This window comes from Podarcis bocagei, assembly GCF_964188305.1.
Source record: "Podarcis bocagei genome assembly, chromosome: 9".
Lineage (NCBI taxonomy): Eukaryota > Metazoa > Chordata > Lepidosauria > Squamata > Lacertidae > Podarcis > Podarcis bocagei.
In genome coordinates, this window is record NC_138134.1 from 20,954,529 (window position 1) to 20,976,289 (window position 21,761).

Consider the following 21,761-nt stretch of genomic DNA (forward strand, 5'->3'; position numbering starts at 1 on the left):
TCAGAGAGAGGCTGGCACGAAAGGCGCGAACGAGGCAAGCCGCCCCCCATCCCGTTTCGATCTGCCGGGAATAAAGGCAGGCCTTCATCCGTGGATGAAGCGGCGCCTGACGCGGGCCTGGTGTTGTCAGGAGGGGGGGGGGATGAACAAGAGCCACCCCCCGCGGAACGCCAGTTGGTACGTTCCAGGGCGACTGGGGGGGGGAGGAGCAGCAGCGAGAGAGTGAGCGTCGCGCGCCCGCTGTCAGTTGGCCCGAGCGGCGGGCGCGAGAGGGGTGTCGTCGCGCATGTTAGCGGAGCTCTCGCGACTGCAGGCGTCGCTCTGGTGTCACAAGAGATCTCCTCCCCCCTACCCCCAATATCTCCCGTTTTTTAATTCCCCCAAAACGGTGGTGTTTTGCTTTGTTTTTCCCCCTCTCGCTTCTTCTTTTTTCGAGCAAGGCGAAAGGAGGGAACCGTGAGGGAGCTTTTGTGAGGGAGAAGAAGGAGGAAGACCCGAGTCGGAGGCAGGCAGGCGGGCAGGGTTGTCGGCTCACCCTGAGAGGACGGCTGAGGCGCGATGCCCGTCGTGCAGAAAACCGTGTCCGAGCTGCGGTTCAGGGCGGAGGGTGAGTGGGGCTGCTCCGGCGGCTTTTTTCTGCGTGTGAAGAGGGAAGGGAAGCGGGAGGGAGGGAGTCCTCGTGGCCCCCCCGACCCTTGGCTGCTACCTTGTCATTTTACAGACCCAAACATCCCGAGTACATTCAATAAGGGAGCATTTCGTGCTCATGGGGAAGGGATTCCTAGGCAGCCCCTCGTCCCACGCCCCCCTTTTTGCTGCTCTTTTCTTCCGTTTTCGGAGGAAGGCGCTCTCTGTGTTTCCCCGCCTTCCCCAGAAGCGCCCCTCACGGTGACGCCTGGGCGAGCAAGCAGGTAGCAAAAGACGTAACCCCCCCCCCCCAACACTGCCTCACCTGCTCCTTTCTGGTTTTACCCACATATATTTCACCCCATTCCTGTCAGTAGAAGAAATATTATAGAAAGGGAGCAAGGGGTGCCAACTTGAATAAAATATAGGGGGTGGGGGCAAAGGTAAGCTCCGCCCCACATAATCAATCTCACTCACACACCATTTGAATGACAGTCAGTGTCCACCAACTTTGAGGGGGCCCAACCCCCCTTCAAATGTTTTATTGGGGGAAGGGCTGAAGGGACCCCGGCCCCTAGGAGTTGGCTCCTATGAGAGGGAAAGAGAAGAGCCTTTTTTATCTAGCACCCCAACCCACACCCACACAAACCAGTTTAATTCTAGAACTACAGCCACATCGCCTTGCCAACAAAGGTCCGTATAGTTAAAGCTATGGTTTTCCCAGTAGTGATGTATGGAAGTGAGAGCTGGACCATAAAGAAGGCTGATTGCCGAAGAATCGATGCTTTTGAATTATGGTGCTGGAGGAGACTCTTTTGAGAGTCCCATGGACTGCAAGAAGATCAAACCGATCCATTCTGAAGGAAATCAGCCCTGAGTGCTCACTGGAAGGACAGATCCTGAAGCTGAGGCTCCAATACTTTGGCCACCTCATGAAAAGAGAAGACTCCCTGGAAAAGACCCTGATGTTGGGAAAGATGGAAGGCACAAGGAGAAGGGGATGACAGAGGACAAGATGGTTGGACAGTGTTCTCAAAGCTACCAGCATGAGTTTGACCAAACTGCAGGAGGCAGTGGAAGACAGTAGTGCCTGGCGTGCTCTGGTCCAGGGGGTCACGAAGAGTCGGACACGACTAAACGACTAAACAACAACAACAACACAGCCACTCCGCATAGAATCATAGCATCACAGTATTGTAGAGTTGGAAGGGAGCCCTGAAGGTCATCTAGTCCAACCTCCTGCAATTGGGGGGGTTTTGAACCCACGACCCTGAGATTAAGAGTCTTGTACTCTACCAGCTGAGATGCTGCCCCGTTTCCAACTGTGCTAGCAGCATGCACTCTCCTTTGTTCGAGGTATACAGTCTGGACCATCCTCCCCATCTCCGAGTCTGTTCCTCTGCATCTCGCTTCCGTTCATCTGACTGTCGTTTGACTGTCCTCCCCTCACCCCCCCAAAAAAAATAAATCCAGAAAATAGTCAGCATACCTGACACAATGGAAGCATAGACAGTGGATATTCCACAGCTTTTGTCGTTTGCTGTATGTTTTGTGATCATCAGGCTGAGGGAGGAGAGAATTGCTATTTCATGTTCCTACTGTGGCAGGGATAGAAATAATAAAATCATTCTCGTCAGTGCGCTTAGGAGCCAACTCTAGGACTGAGGTCCCTTTGCCCCCTCCCCCAATCAGTGTTTTAGGGGGCCAGCCCACTCACCCCCAAATTAATGGGCATTGCCATTCAAATGATGTGTGTGTGCTGTGTCATGCGATTGATTATGTGGGGTGGGACTTACCTGCCCCTCCAGTATTGTATTCAAGTTGGCACCCCTGTCATTACACAACCTTACAGTCAACTGTTGATGGTCTTATACATGGTCCATGAAATCCACAGACAAAGATGACATTTCTACATATTCCAGGATTTCCAAGCAATGCAAGGGGAAATGCATTAGTGTTTGTTTGTTTGTTTTTTAAAAGAAAAAAAAATCCTAAGAGAACTGAGTGTGCTCATTGCCCTTCAGGGGTTGCAAAATGTTGGTGGCAGTTGAGCAACGGAGCGGGGGGGGGGGGGTTGGCCTGCTCAAACCCTTAATAGTTTCCTGTAATATCCTGAAGCAGGGTGAATTTTGGAATGTATATCTCACAAAGAGCATCACTCAGCCATGATTCCCTCTCCTTTCCAGTATGAGTTTTTAAAGACACTGATCCGTTTGAAGTTAATAGAGTACAAGGAGGCCGATTTTATAGACTTGGAGGCAGAACTCCTAACCGTTTAAAGTGTCTTGTAAAAATAGGGATGTGTGCACTGAGGTTACACCTCTCAACCCCAACTCTCCTTCACCAGCTCTTTAGTACAGCAAAGGAAGGTGGGGAGGAAAAACACCTGCTTCCGTTCAGTTAGCTTTGGGGTAGATGTGGAGCTTTCTGCTCATCTATTCCTAAACCTCAGTCAGTACTATAGGGCAGTTGCATTACAGCACCAAACTGCTGAAGCTCAGAGCTAGATGCAAAGGAAGCTACTCATCTTGCCCTGAAGCTCAGAAGTCTCATACCATTGCACTATGGGGATGATTTCTCAATAATTTAACCTATCCTATAGTTCCTCATTGGCCCATAAATTGGACATCCTACTTTATAGGATTTAAATTCGCATTTTACCCATAAGTTCCATAATAATAGCAACTAAAGTTATTTCAGAATGTTCAAATCATGTCTCCTCTCTAATTTAGCATGCAATCTAGTCTACTTTTTGTAATTTTTGAAGATGATTTTAAGGTTTCATTCATTTGCTTATTTATTTTTATTTATCTAATATGTAGCAAGAGAGACAAAACTTCACACATTAAGTCTCAGTGTTTGGTAATAAAAATAATAAACTGATACCTGTAAATGAAAGTAAATTTTTTGTTTGCTTGGATTTTTGCTTTGTTTGTACTCTTACATGCAGTTACAGACGCAAAAATAAAAGGGAGCCCTGGCAGTCATTCATTCAATAATGTGTTTACATCTTTAGTATAGCATTACTCATAGCTCCACAACTTTTGTATCGTATTTCCATATCTTGAATGCTTACACAATATTGGCATGAAGGCTTATGTCATGCTCTGTTTCAGTACAAGTTGTCTCACATTTTTGCATAGAAGAATTGTATACTTGTTAGCACTAATCAGATAAAAGCAGGCACAAGCAGTATTGCTTAACTTTTCATATTGGGAACGATGTGAATCAGTTTATAAAATGGATGGGGAAATATGAAGTAAGAAACTTGGCTGAAAATTTTGGACATTAATATTTGAAGATCTGTTGGGATTCATGAGCCACTTGATAAGATGAATAATGAACCAGTGTATTGGAGTACAATTGGGACAATAGAGGAGCATTGGTTTACTGGACTTAATGTAAAAACTAACACATTATTTGGCAGTTATATGAATATCAAAACAATTTCCGCAGTAGCTATAATAATTGCTTTATATTACTAAATGTAGTTAGTATCCCCATGTTAGTTTATATGGACTTAACAGATAAAGGGTAAGATATAGAAGAAATAATAATAATAATAATGCCAGTGGGAGCTATTTTAGAAAAGCTGATGTGAATTTTAATATGTATGTTTTAATGTACTGTAAATTTCTCCTGATGTTATAGTTTTATCTTTTTGTTAACCCCTTTGATTTTTTTTTTTTTTTTACAATCAAGCAGTGTATAATTTTTTTGAAATACAGTGGTACCTCTGGATGCGAACAGGATCCGTTCCAGAGCTCTGTTCGCATCTTGAAGTGAACGCAACCCGTGCGGGTCGCGATTTGCAGCTTCCACGCATGCGTGTGACATCATTTTGAATGCATGCGCAAGCGGCAAAATCCGGAAGTTATGTGTTCCGTTACTTCCGGGTCACCACGGAGCGCAACCCAAAAACGCTCAACCCAAAGCTACTTCAACCCGAGGTATGACTGTAATAATAACACTGGAAGATATAAATTTGAATGAATGACTGCCAGCTTTCCCTTTCATTTTTGCAAGCATGATTGGATGACATATTTAGAAACCGTATTCACAAATAATATATTGCCTTGACTTGGCCATTCAGCAGTGAAAGGAAGCTAAGGTCCCAATTAAACAACAACAATTTTAATTTCTCAGTTTTAAGAATTCTATTTTGGAAGCAAAAAAAAAAATTAGGTATTTATTATGTATATTTATATCCTGTCCTTCCTCCCCAAGGATCCTATTTCTTTCCTTGTAATTATTTCACTCTCCAGCAATGAGGCCCACAAAGTCTGCTTTCTCCTGAACTTATCAATCACTTGAATTAGTCATGCTCATTGGAAGGAATGGGAAATAAAAGTGTGCTCTCAAATGGAATAGAATAATTTTCTGCCATCCACATCAAAGGAGGATCACAGAAGTTACTCAGGCAGATTGTTTTCAGCCAAGAGAGCATGATTGAGCATAATTCCTATAGTAGAAGTTTAGGGTGGGACAAGAAATAATCTGAAAGTGTTTCTTTCCATAAATGGTATATCTTGTCCCTAGTCTTTGAATTTTCACAGATATCAGTTATGCAGCTAACCCCTGGTAAAAACAAGGTGCTATGTGAGTGAGCCATGAGATGCTAGAACTTTCTGCTGTTGTTCTGAAAGCTAACTTCCTTGTTTGTTACAGTAAAACTGTTTCTAAAACAAAATTCAAGCCAGTAAGGTTTGTGGGGTGTGGGTGGGTGTGGGTGTGGGTGTGCTTTGGAGTCATTGGAGACAGGGCTAATAAGGCTATTGGGAAATGATTTTGTAACATTTCCAAAATTTTATTGCCTCCCAAGCCACAAACCTCTGTTGCATATAGTCAGAAGTGTTCTTCCAAAAATATTCAAACCAACCAGACTCTTCTGTCTTTATATTATGGCCTAAGAACCCTGCATCAAACAGTTTTGAGGAAACAAAATCTATTTTTAGTAAGATGGATTGGCTAAAACAAATATCAATATATTAACAGTAAAGGGTGGGTTAAATTTGCTTTTTTCAAATGTTGTTTTTGAGTGCCTGCCAAAACACAGAACTTTAGTTTTGCAATAATTTATAATATGTCAGTTGTAAACAGTACTCCTAAAACCTTTTCAATATTCTTTTTTCTAACAAAAGTAACAGAATACTGCCATATTATCAACATATAGAACAATCAGTACTTTATAAATCTGATTTGGGGAGTGTATGTGTGAAATCAGGATTGCAGAATTATTTGACTACATTATTAATGTAAATGTTGAAAAGTAAGGGCGGGCAGACAACGTTATATAACATCTCTATTGGTTTTTATTTACAGATAGGTAGCCGTGTTGGTCTGCCATAGTCAAAATAAAAAAATTCCTTCCAGTAGCACCTTAAAGACCAACTAAGTTAGTTCTTGGTATGAGCTTTCGTGTGCATGTGTGTATCTGAAGAAGTGCGCATGCACACGAAAGCTCATACCAAGAACTAACAGTTGGTCTTTAAGGTGCTACTGGAAGTAATTTTTTTATTTTGACTATTGGTTTTTATGTTCTTTATACTCAGAGATATTTAAAAAACCACTTTAAAAAACAAAAGGGTTTTATTCTTATAACTATGGAAATAAACTTTGACTTAAAACATAGAGTATGTCTGGTAAAATCTCAGAATCTATAGGAAGAGTAATCAGGAGTCTAATATTCAGATGGTTCAGTTTCAGTATTTTGCACAGCTTTGTGTTCCCTGCAGGGCTAATGATTGGCCTTGGAATTCCTAATCCTGTTACAGTGATAAAACTAAGAAAGATTGGACCTTGTCAGTGCATGAATGACAAAACTATGAAACCACCTTATATGTTCTTTTGAGTTTTTCAAACGAAGCAATGAAGCAAATAACATAGCTACCTGATATCAGCCTCATACCCTTTTCCATTCAGTAATTGGTGAAAACAAAAAGCTTATATATATTTGGGATAGAAATTGAACTGGTTCCTAAAACTTAACTGTTTCCCTAACGATAGAGCTATGAACGCTCTCACCACTTCCTCGTGTTAATATGTAATGATGCTAGTCAGCAGAAAATGTTCAGAGTAGTTTCCTGCAAGCTCACATTTGTAATTTTAATTTATAACTTGAAAGCTGACTTGTGTGATTTTGTCATTTCATATATATGTCTGTAAAAAATGGCTGATCTTTATTTTTCTATTTAGCTCCCTGAATAAAGTTGACCAGTCTTTATTTTAACACATAGTCTCGGTCTTTATGCCTATTTGCATGTAAACACTTGCGTAAGGAAGGCCTGGGATGTGAGTTGGACAGTCTGAGGATCCCTGGGTTATAAGAGATCATATTCCTATACTCCTTTTCCAACAAAAAGACCTCTATGTTGAGTTGTGGTTTTCATTTGTTAGGGAGAATAGTATTTAAATGATGAAATAATAGAACATTTTTATCTCTTATAATCAGATATATTCAGAATTTTGTATGCCCTGTAATGTTCACTCCTGTACTGAGGTCACCACAATCCTGCCATTGTGAAGATGTGAGTTAAATATACTAGGATGTGTTTCTTGTTCTTCATAATTTTTTCTTCATCCAAGATCCATACATTCAAGAAACACAGTATTTTTCACAACAATGGCTTTTGCAAGACCATATGGAATAATATATTCTCAACTAAAATAATATTTGATTGTTACAAATAAACTATGTGTTTTATAGACTCAAACATGCTGTAACTTTTTCAGCAAGTAATACCAGAAACATCTGGCTTTGAATGAGTCTTAAGACAGTCAGGTCTGGAGACTACACATGGTTAATATTAAGTATTTCATTTGTTTGCATGAAAGTGTTTCAATATACCGTATTTTTCGCCCTATAGGGCACACAGGCCCATAGGGCGCACCTCGTTTTTTTGCGGAAAATAAATTTTAAAAATTATTTCCCCCCCCCCAGCTCCCAGAACAGGCTATCCGCAAGCCTTGCGCGCCCGGCGGGAACTCCCGCCGGGCGCGCAAGGCTTGCGGACATCTGCCCGAAGCACGGGGCGAGCTCCGGAGCGCGCCCCATGCTTCAGGTTGCAGGCTGCTGCCCGCAAGCCTTGCGAGCCCGTGGGAACTCCCTCTGGGTGCGCAAAGCTTGCGGACATCTGCCCGGAGCACGGGGTGAGCTCCGGAGCGTGCCCCATACTTCAGGTTGCAGGCTGCTGCCCGCAAGCCTTGCGAGGCCATGGGAACTCCCTCTGGGTGCGCAAGGCTTGCGGACATCTGCCCGAAGCACGGGACGAGCTCCGGAGCACGCCCCGTGCTTCGGGTTTCAGGCTGCTGCCTGCAAGCCTTGCGCGCCCGGCGGGAACTCCCGCCGGGTGCGCAAGGCTTGCGGACAGCTTCCTGAAGCCTGGAGACCGAGAGGGGTCGGTGCGCACCGAAGCCTCTCGCTCTCCAGGCTTCAGCGAAAGCCTGCATTCGCCCCATCGGCTGCGCACACATTTCCCCTTCATTTTTGGAGGGGAAAAAGTGCGTCCTATAGGGCGAAAAATACGGTAGGTAGCTAGCTAGCAAAGGGATGCAAATCCATACTCCAGCAATTTATATTGAACCTCATTGGTTGCAGTTAACTTAAGTGCACCTCATACTAGTTGCATTAAGATGTTATTCCAAACCACTGTTTGGTGTTATATGAATGAGCAGTGATAAGTCTTGGTCTTCCTCCCCCCCCCCCCCCGCTCTTTTCCTCCTATGGTGTGATTTTCTGAAGAACTTAACATTTCTCAGGAAACCGTCAGTTTTCCCTTGCATGGAAAGATAGCAAACCATGGTTTGTTTATAAAATAGGGTTTGATCTTGTTTTGCTGGCAAATTATGGTGTGAGCAGATCATAATTTGCTACATGTGCACGTATGCTTTGGCATTATGCCTGAATGCAGCTATTGTGTTAGATTGTTACTAAAACATTAGGGAAACCAAGACTCTATAAGATAAATTATTTATTGACAATGTCTTGTGAAGTTATATAAATAAAGGTTTAAAAAGTTTTAATGGTGGCTAAGCCATACAATGTTAACAAGAATATTTTGCACAGAGAATTTACCTACATTTGAATTGAATCCCCAGAAGTTACGTGTTCAATCTTGTCTTCCCTTTTTTCAAATTTGAGGAAGTCTGGTGTTGGGAAAGCTTTAATGATTATTTCTAGTTGTACCAATGCCAACACAGAACTTGTACCACCTTAAAGACCAACATATTAATGTGGTTTAAATGGCTAGAACCTATTTTATTAGATACGCGAAGTGATTGTGAATTAGCAGAACGGTAGTAACAACTGAAACAGGGAACAAAGTAATTTCCAAGATACAGGTAAATATGGAGGCAAATAAAATAGTCTACAGCAATGATGGTAACTGCTATCATGAGTGGCAGTGAGATCTAGGAATATAAAATTGACTTTATTTTATATTCCTATATAGTTTCACAGGTTAGGGAAAATATTCCAGCATGGCTACATAGCAGAATTGAGGGTTAACAAAGTTTCCAAATAAAAAGGGTACAAAATTCAGAAAAACAAATGTAAATTGACAATAAGAAAATGAGCAAATTTCTGAAAATATAAGTTACTAAACATTTAAATACTTAAAAACAAAAATCTAGAGGCTTACTGAATGGTGCAGATGAAAGGGGGTGCTGAAGGGAAATGGGAGTGAAACTAAATTATTTTCCTGAAAATATGCCAAAATCTATTTTTTCAGAGAGTGCTGTTGAAGGGCTACACCAAAGAGAAGTGACAAATGGTGAAATTTTAGAACCAGTTAACAATTTTAAAAACTAACAAGTCACCAGGGCACAACTGGATTCACGAAGAATATAAAATTGCTTATCTATTGACTGGAATGTGTAATATTGCTGACATTACCCTTCCTTTTGGGTCTGTCAGCTGCTTTTATCCATAACAGCTAACCTGAGCCTCCTAGCAGATGCTGGAAATGAACAGTAGAACATAACTACCATTTTTATTTCCTGCTTGTTAGCTTTTTTGGCTGAGTTGGAAACAGAATGATGGACCTTGAATTATGTTCTTATGTACGTTTTCTTATCTAGAGTACTAGTGAATCATGAGACTTTTAATGCTGTTTAATAGCTAATAGGTAGGTGTGTCATAAGAACGTAAGAGCAGCCCTGTTAGATCAGACCGTAGGCCCATTAATTCACTGTTCCGTTTCCACTCAGATGCCTACAGGAAGCCCACAAGCAGAACATAAGCACAATGACACTCTCCTGCTCGTACTTCTTCAGTTCCTTCCTTCCTGAAAATGTCCATTCCTGCATGAGTATCTGCCCTACATTTTCTGCATTGAGGACTGATGTAATCTCTCTAATCTCCTTTAGAACAATTTTCACACCCTTTGGATTCAACAGTTCAACTGCTTCCTTATCCAGTTTCCTGCATCTGATGTAGTCAGATTTTTTTTATTTATTGTTGGTCTTTAGCAATATGCTCTTCATTCATATATATATATTTGCCTTCATCATTGCCTTCTTGCATTTTTTTAACACAAATTTGCGTTCCTTTTTGTTTTCCTCAATTGGTCAATCATTTAGGCTTGTTAAGCAAGGAGATGAGATGGGAACCTCCTTGACTTGATGGGACCTGTCACGATCTGTGATGTACATTTTAGCAGAGCATCTAATATGGTGGTTTTGAGTAACTGCAGGTGTTCTAGAGAGATTTAAATAAATAATATCTAAATAAGTATGTTCAATTTCCTTTTCAGCTTCCTTTTCACCAATCCCCTTACTTCTTCCCACTTTACTATAAGTTAAATTTGATACCACTGTAGTCACTGTTTCTAATTTGTGCCATTTAGGATTAAGTCCGGGGTCAGTATCCCTGTGGTCAGTTCCATGAACAAAAATATAGGGTTTAGTCATTTAAGAAACATATGGGGAACCTATGCCCTGTTGCTGGACTACAACTCACATCACCCCCTAGCACTGGATATGCTGATTGAAGCTGATGGAAGTTGGGAGTTCAGCAACATCTGAAGAGCCACAGGTTTTCCACCCTTGATTTTGAATCCCTAGAAATTTTACCTCTTTGTAATGACTGGAATATGCATTTACTCAAATCTGTGTGTCAGGGAACTGCCATCGGAGCATCAGGTGGTGGAGGGGCTCAGGGAGGAAGAAAGAGACTCAACAGCTGAAGCAGGCACCAGCAGGGGGAGGAGTGATTCTCTGAGGGAATGTGAGCAGGAGGGAGGGCTCAGGGACGCTTCCAGCGAAAACAGTGGGGAGGTATCTGAGTCTCACATAGGGAGACCTACACCTCGCCGGAAACTGTCACGCCGTGAGTCCAGGAGACGCGTTTCCGTTAAGGAGCTCCTTTGCTGGAAACGCTTCCGCAGACAGCCACTGTCGGACTCTACTAGTGACTAGAGCAGACATGTCTGAGGAGCTCCGTCACACACTGAGGTTTGTGGGGTCGCACAAACTCTGAGGGAGCACGATTTTACGCACAAGCAGCTAATCAATCCCTAACAGCAGTCCGACAGTCTTTGTACGCTGCCTGTGCAAGAGAAAGCATCATGAGCGAACCAACCGGAACCGGAGGAGCTGGGGTTGGGGCTGGTCCAAGCTTGGAAGATAGATACCGAGCGTTGGAGGTCCAACTGGCGCTGCAGACGGCGAGGCTGGAGGAGAGAAGGGCTCAGGATGCAGACAAGAAGGGGAGAGCCACTCAGTTCCCCAGAAAGGTACCAGGATTGGTGCAGAAGTTTGGGGGGGACCCCAAGGATTACCATGCCTTTAGGACAGAGATGCAATATGCACTTAATGTGCAGTTTGATGAATTCCCTGATGAGGAATCACGAGTTGCTTTCGTGATTGGGCATCTTGAGAGGGGGGCGAGAGACTGGGTTCGACCCCTGATGGCAACGCACAATGACGTACTAAAGGACACGATGAAGTTCTTTCGTGCAATGGATATCATGTTTTCCAGCGATATTGAGGAAGGGGTGGTGCGCAGACAGCTAATGGCTTGCAAGCAGGGAAGCCGATCTGTCCGTGAGTACTGGACTGAGTTTACCATGCTGGTTCACAGACTGGGTTGGGATTTATCGGCGGCACCCATTCAGATGCTATTTGAAGAAGGTCTTTCGTCGGCTGTGAAAGACGAGCTGTCACGGAGCCCCAGGGCGGGGTCTATGGATCAGCTGACCAAATCTGCGCTGACCATAGGAGCGCGTCAGGAGGCAAGAGCCTTGGAGAGGCGGGAAGGGAGAGGGGAACGTTGGAAGGAGTTCCGCATTCCAGACATTCCTGAGCCAGCTTTCCCGCCGGCAGAGCCGATGGAAATCGGGACAGCGCGCGCGCGCGCATTTTCAAAACCCAGCGAGGGGGCTAAGAAGGAGGGAAAGGGCGCCCGGAAATGCTATCTCTGCCAACAGCCAGGCCACTTTGCCAGAGTCTGCCCCCAGAGGAAGGAATGGCAAGGGATGGTGGGAGCTGTTGAGGGGGAAGAGCAGGGGGAGACGGAGCAGGTAAAAGCCAACGCCTGGTTGCCACAATCGGGGCACTGCAGCCAGGCCAAAGAGCAGTGAAAGTGCCCGTGCCAGAAGCTCCTCGACCTGCTCTAGTGATTGAAGTGTTGCTAGAGCTGCAAAATGGACACCCCCTAAAAATAAAGGCGCTATTGGACTCAGGCAGCTCCTGCAATTTTATGAGCAAGGAGTTTGCTGCTGAACACCAGATACAGACTATCCCTTTAAGCAACCCCCTGCAGGTGACCACGATCGATGGCAGGGAGTTGTTGGGAGGAGGAGTCAGCTTGCAGACGGTCCCAATGATCATGAGGGTGGCAAGGCACACAGAACTGATAGCGTTTAATGTGGCCACCTTGGGGGGCGCTCCCATTATTTTGGGAATGAGCTGGCTAGCTCTACATGATCCGCTGGTTGGCTGGCATCAAAGAGTGGTGTCCTTTGGTTCAGCACATTGCTTAGAACACTGCAAAGGGGAAAAGGGTTCAGCAGGGGCCCAAGCCACCCTAGCAGGGACTGAAGTAATGGAGAAGGTGAAGGTACCACCACAGTATGCAGATCTCAGCGACGTGTTCAGCGAGAAGGAAGCTGACCAACTACCCCCGCATAGGCCCTTTGATTGCCAGATCAATTTACTCCCTGGAGCACAGCTTCCTGTGGGCAAGTTGTATGCCATGTCAGACAGGGAAATGCAGGAGTTGCGAGAGTTTATTGACAAGAACCTGAAGAGAGGTTTCATCAGAGAGTCCAAAGCAGCGGGGGGTAGCCCAGTGTTTTTTGTGGACAAAAAAAACGCGGACAAGCCGAGACTTGTATGTGACTTTAGGAGGTTGAACGCAGTGACTGAACCAGTGGTGTTCCCTATGCCCAGGATTGATGATATTTTGACCAGGGTGCGGAAGGGAAAGATTTTTACAAAGCTGGATCTAAGGGGGGCGTACAACCTGATACGCATAAGGAAAGGAGATGAATGGAAAACCACCATGTTTACCCCTTTGGGGGCATTTGAATATCTCGTTATGCCATTTGGATTACAAGCAGGCTCCGCGTGCTTTCAATCTTTTATGAACCATGTACTGGGCCCTTTGCTCTACAAGAATTGCGTTGCTTTCCTAGATGATGTGTTGGTGTATTCGGAGAATGAGGAGCAACATGTGAGAGACGTCAGAGAAGTGTTGAGGAGACTGCAAGCCAACAGGCTGTGGGTGAAACTGGAGAAGTGTCAGTTTCATACCAAGGAGGTGGAATTCCTGGGGTACCGCCTGTCAGACAAGGGATTGGCCATGGATCCCGGCAAGGTGCAGGCGGTGCTGGACTGGAAAACACCAAAAACCAAGAAGGATGTGCAGAGGTTCCTAGGGTTTGGAAACTTTTATCGTAAGTTCATCCGCAACTTCGCCCATCTGACGGCGCCCATTACTGACTGTCTCAGCAGTAAAAAGAAGTTTGTATGGACGGCGGAGGCGGAGCGAGCGTTTGAGGAGCTGAAAAGGGCCTTCGCCTCTGAAGAACAACTTCTGCATGTGGATTTACAAAGGAAGCTAAGGGTCGAAACAGACGCATCTGACAGAGCCATAGGGGCGGTGCTTCTTCTGCAGCCGGGAAAGGAGGAGTCAGAGTGGCGACCGTGTGCCTTCTTTTCGCGAAAGCTGAACAAATCCGAGAGGAACTACACGGTGTACGACCGAGAACTTCTTGCGATTCATGAGGCGTTCCGGAGATGGAGGCATCTGCTAATTGGTGCACAACATAAGGTGCAAGTGTGCACGGACCATAAAAATCTAGAGTATTGGAGAACTGCGCGAGTGCTCAACCAAAGGCAGTTGAGATGGGCCCAGGAGTTCTCCAAATTTAACTTTGAGATTTGTTACGTGCCAGGCCCAGAGAATGTTAGGGCGGACGCTCTCTCACGCAAACCTGAATATTTGGAGGGGGAGGGAGCACCTGAAGAAACCCATATCATCCCAGAGGATCGCTGGGTGTGTGGGGCGACTTTGGTGGGACAAAGGGAATTGGTAGAGGGTACGGTGCTTGATGCATACGCCCAGGACAAACTCAGGGGTCTCAGGAGGGAGGAAGACAAACCCGGTGGTTTTGAGGAGAGAAATGGGGCATTGTATTACAAGGGAGCGTTATATATACCCGAAGGGGAATTGAGGGAGAAGGTACTCAAGCAGTTGCACGATAGTCCCACAGCAGGGCATTTTGGGCAACACAAGACCATGTGGCTGGTTACTAGGGAATTTTGGTGGCCCAAGGTCAGGGAAGATGTGCGGGAGTATGTGAGAGGGTGTGAACAATGCCAAAGAGCCAAGGGGGAGAGGCGGGCGCCGGCTGGTTTATTAGAACCACTGCCCACACCTGAAAGACCGTGGGAAGCAGTGGCAATAGATTTCATGACTGATCTGCCAAGGTCTAGAGGGAAAACAGCCATCATGGTGGTGGTAGACCTGTTAACTAAAATGGCCCACTTTATAGCCTGCTCACATGCGGTCACAGCAGAAGAAACAGCCAAATTGTTTGTAGAGAATGTGTTTCGGCTGCATGGCGCCCCCTTGAGGGTGGTTTCAGACCGGGGAAAACAATTTACTTCCAGGTTCTGGAGGAAGCTCATGAGCTTACTGCATGTAGAGGTTAATTTCTCAACGGCCCGTCATCCAGAAACCAACGGGCAGGCGGAAAGAGCAAATGGGGTTCTCCAGCAATATTTGAGGTGTTACGTTAATGACAGAGAGAATGATTGGGTGGAGAAGCTGGCGTTGGCAGAATTTGCCTACAACAATGCAGAGAACGTGTCCACGGGGATGAGCCCCTTTTTGGCTAATCACGGGTGCCATCCCAGAGCCTTCCCAGGGGGGGAAGGGGAGAACTGGAGCGTTCCAGCTGCAGAACAGTTCGTTGAAGAAATGGAAGCGATTCATCGCCAGCTCCAACTCAACTTAAACAGGGCTAAGGAGGAATATAAGAGGCAGGCAGACAAAAACAGAAGAGAAGGTGAAAGCATTAGGGTGGGGGACCAGGTGTGGCTGTCAACCCAAGGGTTGCCGTTCAAAGGAGGTTGTAAGAAGTTAAGACCCAAAAGGCTGGGTCCGTTTGAAGTCATGCAGCAGGTCAACCCAGTGGCTTTCAGACTCCGGTTACCGAACCACATGAAGCTGCACCCAGTTTTTCACAGGTCGTTGCTGTCACCGTATAGAGGAGACAGTGAAGGGAGGGTCACTAGGGGACCAGCAATGGAGGAGAAGGAACACAGCTACCATGTAGCGGAGATCCTTGATTCCAGGTGGAAGGGAGATCAAGTAGAGTATTTGGTAATGTGGGAAGGGGAACCGGAGTCGGAAAACACCTGGGTTAGGGCAGAGGATGTCAATGACGAAGTTTTAATAGAGACTTTTCATCAGAGGTTCCCACGTAAACCTCAGCCTGTAGCGAGGTTCCGAAGGGAATACTTTGCCACCACCGATGAGGAAGAGGAGTTGGAGGGGTTCCCAGATTCTGAAGAGGAAGAGGATTCAGCGAGCCAGGACGACGATCGGTGGAGGGAGTTGTTCGAGACGTCTGAAGATGAGGAAGATTCTTTTCGGGGTTTTAGCCCTTCACCTCCCAGAGGGGAGGTAATGGGAGGGGGTGAGGGGGGCCCTGGAGGGGAGGTGGATGTCAGGGAACTGCCATCGGAGCATCAGGTGGTGGAGGGGCTCAGGGAGGAAGAAAGAGACTCAACAGCTGAAGCAGGCACCAGCAGGGGGAGGAGTGATTCTCTGAGGGAATGTGAGCAGGAGGGAGGGCTCAGGGACGCTTCCAGCGAAAACAGTGGGGAGGTATCTGAGTCTCACATAGGGAGACCTACACCTCGCCGGAAACTGTCACGCCGTGAGTCCAGGAGACGCGTTTCCGTTAAGGAGCTCCTTTGCTGGAAACGCTTCCGCAGACAGCCACTGTCGGACTCTACTAGTGACTAGAGCAGACATGTCTGAGGAGCTCCGTCACACACTGAGGTTTGTGGGGTCGCACAAACTCTGAGGGAGCACGATTTTACGCACAAGCAGCTAATCAATCCCTAACACTGTGTGAAGGTAATTGAAATCTCCCATTACTCTCGACACCTCCTTTGAATGCCTCGTTGACTTCATTCTGCATCTCAAGATCACTACTTTTATGTGTGCAGAAAGCTCATTTTACTATAAACCTGTTGTCAAAAATGTTATGGTTCAGCAACAGATATCTTACATAAGGTTGCTGATTGGCTGCAGTCTAACAGCGCATGTGCAGCGTGCCTGGAACCCTCTACAAAAAAAATAGTAATCATGCTGATGAGTTGGCAGAATTAAATCCAACTCCCTCTCCCAAACAGCTGATAGATATGGCTACTAGAGGGTTCTGTGTGTGCCGGTAATTGCATTGGAAAGTAGAAACCCAAGTACATTGCCTATTAGCACACACTGTTCTTGTTGCTGCTAGGGATACATACATGCATGGAAAAAAGGTTCCCTATACGTCTGGCAACTAAGTGGATCAGAGCTTATATATTTTACATTTGAAGCTGTGATAAATTATAAATAATATGTCATGATATCTTCAAAATATTACCATTTCAAACATTAACCTGGATAGAGAAAGAATTTCTACAGATACGTAAAGAAACTGATCTAGCTACAGTTAACAACTACTGTACTTTTCTTCCCTCGTCTAATTTTGTACAGAATTAAGACAGATAATACTTTATTTTAGTAATTTTATTCTGATTACTATAACTTACTTGTTAGAGGCTTACAAGGCCTTTATGTGCATAGAGTCAGTCAAAGAATGCAATTTGTAATGTGAGGAACAATGAGGAAAAATTAATGCAGAAAAGCTTTGTAAATAGTATTGTATTGCAGAGGCCAAATGTATATTTTTCTGTTGCAGAAGCTAAACCTGGAACTGAGCCTCAATAACTTTATCAACATAATCTACCCCATATTTTCAAGAAACATGCTTAAAACAGAATATAAATGATTAGAATGAACAATACTCACGTTTCAAAGGAGAATTAAAATTACTTAAATAAGTTTACATTTTTTAAAATGAGACTACTCTTGTAGAACTAATACTTGGCAGAACCCTACATATATTAATAACAGAAAGATGCAATGTGTATTAGTTTCATTGAAACAAATGTTACTTTTACAAGACTATGGCTTTGTGATTTGTGACCAAACAAGCTATATATACAGTGTCTCTACATTGTTTAAAAAACAGACCATGGAATAATAACAGTATTGAACTTTACTCTTCACCACCCCACCACCTCTTCCCTTATTTGGATTTACTCATTAGAATTACGAAATATTTCTAGTATTTCTTAAGTCCTTATATGACAATGGCAGTATCTTTAAAGGAGAAAATCTTCAGTTAGATAAGCCCTCTTAACTGTCTCTTGATGCCAAACATTTCATTCTGTATAATTGTTCAGTTGATAAAGAATGACAATGAACCAAACCATTGCTTAATTTCTTAGGGGAGAGGGATACTGATACCAAGAATTTCCTGGAAGGCTTGTCCTTGAAATCTTTCTGCTAAAGCAGCATCTTGGGACTAACTTTGAGAGGGAATAGTACTTTATTATTGGAATTCTTACATAAATCTGCAAGGCCCACGTGCCCTTAGTTCAAATTGGGGTTTTAATTCCCTGCTACAGCTGTAGATGAATTCCATTTCCCTCCTGTATTTTTTAGTGGATTGGGGAGATTCCTTCTTTTGATCCTGTTTTAGACATAGAGTTAAAACCAGTGCATAAGGGTGTTGAAAAGGTCCAAAAGAACCCTAGACTTTCCTGAGGTTTTTTAGCTGGTGCATGCTCAGAAACTGAGGTCTGTGTACCTGTTGCCTCTATGCTGGTGTGGAAGATGTCCTCCAAACCCCATAAATGACCATAGGATGGTGGGGGCAGTAGGAATGGACCGTGAAGCACTCTCAGAAACCTCTGTGTGTTCAGTGCTTTTTTCTAGTGATACTCAATGGTATCACAGTACCAGCACAATTCCCTACCCCCAGCAAATCTTGCAATAAGATAATTGGACGGTGGAGAGAGCATGCGAGCAACTGTGGCTAAAAGGGAGATTGCAAAAAGCAGGAGGCTGAGGCAGCGGTGAGGAAAAGGATGCCCTTGTTCGGATGCTGCAGTTGCTGATCTCAGTCAACAGGTTGCACCGTTCCCCCTTGGCTGCCCCACAATGCATGCTCTCCCCCTGAAGGTGCTGCTATGCTGCTGCCTCACTGCGCCACAAGTGGCTGGGTGAGCACAAGGCCTGCTTGCCTTTTGTCTCTGCTCTTTCCATGACTTCAAGAGGGAGAGGGGAGGGAGGGAGGGAGGGAGGGAGGGAGAGAAAGAAAGAAAGAAAGAAAGAAAGAAAGAAAGAAAGAAAGAAAGAAAGAGGAGGAGGCAGCAGCAGCAGCCTCTGCTGCTAGCCATGCTGTCCTCCATGCTGTGGCTAGGGCAAGTCATAGGGGAGAGCGCAAATGGTGTGGCTGGTGGTTGGGAGGAGTGGAAGGAAGGAGAAGGGAGGGCGGGATGCTGGGTGGGTTTGAAGAGCAGATGGGGTCAAGTTGGAGAGGAAGTTGAAGAAGGGGAAGGGGTGTGCAAAGTGGGGCTTTAATTAATTGAGGGGGAACAGGAGAAAGTGTGTGTGAGAGAGAAAAGAGTGGGAAGAGGATCATGATGAGTACCAGCAACCTTTTTCCTAGGGGAAAAGAAAGTACTGCTCGATATGTGCCTGATGGCATCATTGAGGTTATGTGATATCATTGGCATCATTGAGGTTATGTGAGGGTGACTCACTTATGTAACTGGTTTTCCTATACCAAATCTGATCTATGGATCCATCTAGGTGAGTGTTTGTATTTTCCATTGAAAATAACGGAATGTGTTTCCCATTGATAATAATGGAAGTTGTAGTCTGGTAGCACTTTAAAAGCTAAAGAATGAGGCAGGCCATAAGAAGGGATATGAATACCAGAATTTCTCCATTTAATAAAATCTCCTTCATTCTTTTTCCAACCATTGCCAACCAGATGCCTCTGGATGCTGACAAGTAGGGAGTGAAAGCTTAAATAATGCTCTCAGAACTTGATTTGTGAGCTTTTAATGATTAAGTATAAATGATGCAGTAATCTGGAATGTGGGAGGGGAAATCATTGAGATATCCCAAATAAAAATTAGGGGAGTCTTTGGGTAATGTCTTGGGAATGGCAAGGCAAGAATCTGGGTGAAGCTGAAACCAGAGGTGGGCTGGGTTAGGATGGGGGGGCGGGAGAAATTCAGGTTACTTAACAATTGATTGAGAACATGTGGCTCTCAACATTTAAAAAGGGTTACCAACCCTGTTTTAAAGTTGTATCGCACTTCAGAAACATACTGTCAACCAGTGCTATTTATGTAAGAGCCACATCACATGTTCTGACTGCCCTGCTCCACCAACATCTGAGCAACCACATTTTGTTCCAGTTAACATTTCTGGATCCTTTTAAAATGCAGATCACATTAGTCTAATAAAACACATTACAGTAGTCTAGTCTGGATGTCACTAGTGCATGGGTAACGAAGGGCATAGCCACACTTCCGTTTGTCTTGTGATTTCAAGTCATGGGACCAAGAGGTTCTTTTGTCCTGCTGTTTTTCCTGGGAAAACCCATTGTTTACTGCTGAATCTGAGCAGACATTAATCTGCATACACCCTGATTGTTGTTTGTTCAGATTCAGCAGTGGCTTTGCAACAGGACAAAAAAAAAAACACCCCACCACCTCTCAGCCCATGACTTGAAAGTACGTGACAAATGGAAATGTGGACGAGCCCCCAGTTTAGATCTGCCTTCTCTAGATAGGTTGCAGTATGGTAAAATGCACTCCTCGGTAATGCTTTCACAGATAGTGCCAAGACTGATAGCACACATCCATCCAGATACATCAGGATTCTTGCCCATAGTGCTATCAGCTTGTCTGGATTATCATAAGCTTGTTTTCTCTCACCCAGAACAAAACTACCTTCAGATACCAGTTCATTAAATCCAAAGCTTCCTGGGATATAAGGCAGAGCTGCATGTCATTTGCATGTAAATAAATGGTGGTGCAACCCAAACCTCTGGATTAGTTCTCCCAGTGATTTTTATGTAGGTCCTTGTGCTATAAATATGTTTAATTGTATATTAAGTGGCTAATATTTTACAGGCTATGAGAAGACAGATGATGTTTCAGAGAAGACCTCACTAGCTGATCAGGAAGAAGTGAGAACTATATTTATCAATCAACCACAATTCTCTAAATTTTGTAACAATCACGTCAGGTATTTATAACTAACTCTTATAACCTCTTTATAATTTGCAGTTGTTAATTTTGTTTTTATTAAGTTACAATTTTATATTGTCACGATTTATGTACAGTTTTAAAGAAATGGGAGTGTTAAGAAAAATCTGGCAGGACATGTTACCTACTCTTAGAAAAAGTTAATTCACTCTGAATGGGGACTTGTAAAAAGAGATTCATGTTAGCAGTTAAATCAGTTAACTGGAAGTTAATAATAATTGATGCCTGAAAGAAGAACATTCCTAATGTTTTCCAAACAAAGCTACAATAAATTCTAGAGTGTTTGAGATTGATGTTGCTATTTTTTGTTTTTAGTACCCAGGCACCAGTGCTAAACTGAAACGGTTATTATTCATTTTAAAAATATTGTATGGGATCCAGAACGCCATTCCTATAAGAATCTTTCCTATTCTCTGTTCCTCCCTGCAACCTCCATGTCCTCTCCCAAGTTTCTCTGGAGGATCAGAGGAACCTGAAGAATGTGTTAGCTCAGGGAGATGCAATGGGGTAGGAGAATATCTCCAAATCACAGGCATATTGTGCAAATGGAGCTCAAATTGCCAAAGCTTCGGATCCGACCAGTTGTTGGATATGCCTTCATCTCTTTCTTGTTCTCAAAACACAAACATTCATTGTAGCTTTGGGGCGGGAGGGATGAGCATTTTGTGCAGCTAATTTATTAATAGCTTCCCTAGTGGGGAATATCCTCAATGGGAGGATATTGAGAGTGCATGCTCCCTGGGCCTCAGGTGGGATAGATCAAACCCTAACAGTAGCTTTATACAGTAGCTACAAATGCAATGGAGATGGGCAGAACTCTGTTGTGGAAGGAAATGGTGTGCTGCTTTTCCTAATTGCAGCTGCTTCCAAAGTCAGCGGTGTATTAGTGAAACTGGTCAGATCATTTATTCATTCATTCAACAAGAAGGTTATAAAAATAAATCATTTTCCTAGGAAGGCTTGCTGAAATAACCAAGCCTTAAGTTGGTACTTAAAACTTATTGTAGGGGGTGCCAGCTTCATATCATTAGGCATGCAACTCTCTGGAAGAAGCAAAGACCTGTCTCACTTATGCAGCAGTTTGGAGAAGGTTAGAAACAGCAGGGGATTCTCCCACTATTTCTCATGTACTTCAAATATCCACATATGAGACGAGACTGTGTCGAGTTCTTTGGTAAGCGCAGAGGACTTGGAAGAAAGATGCACTTTGGAAAAGGGAAGGAAAGGCTGCTGGGACACTTGCTCCTGGCATGCTGGCAAGTTATATTGTGGACACC

At 44.2% G+C, this 21,761-nt stretch overlaps 1 protein-coding gene across 4 annotated transcripts in view; it reads left to right on the plus strand.

Moving 5' to 3' along the window:
* The first annotated feature begins 260 nt into the window (after positions 1-260).
* Positions 261-21,761, plus strand: part of ATP8A1 (ATPase phospholipid transporting 8A1) — an 84,561-nt gene continuing 63,060 nt past the window's right edge. For 2 of the 4 annotated variants that reach the window (XM_081208730.1, XM_081208732.1), the window contains exons 1-2: positions 262-607; positions 20,350-20,464. In XM_081208730.1, coding sequence (XP_081064856.1) covers positions 559-607; positions 20,350-20,464 — 164 coding nt within the window. In that variant the 5' untranslated portion in view covers positions 262-558. Of the gene's footprint in view, positions 608-20,349; positions 20,465-21,761 lie in introns of those variants that run through there. The other 2 variants (XM_081208731.1, XM_081208733.1) reach the window with 2 other exon arrangements.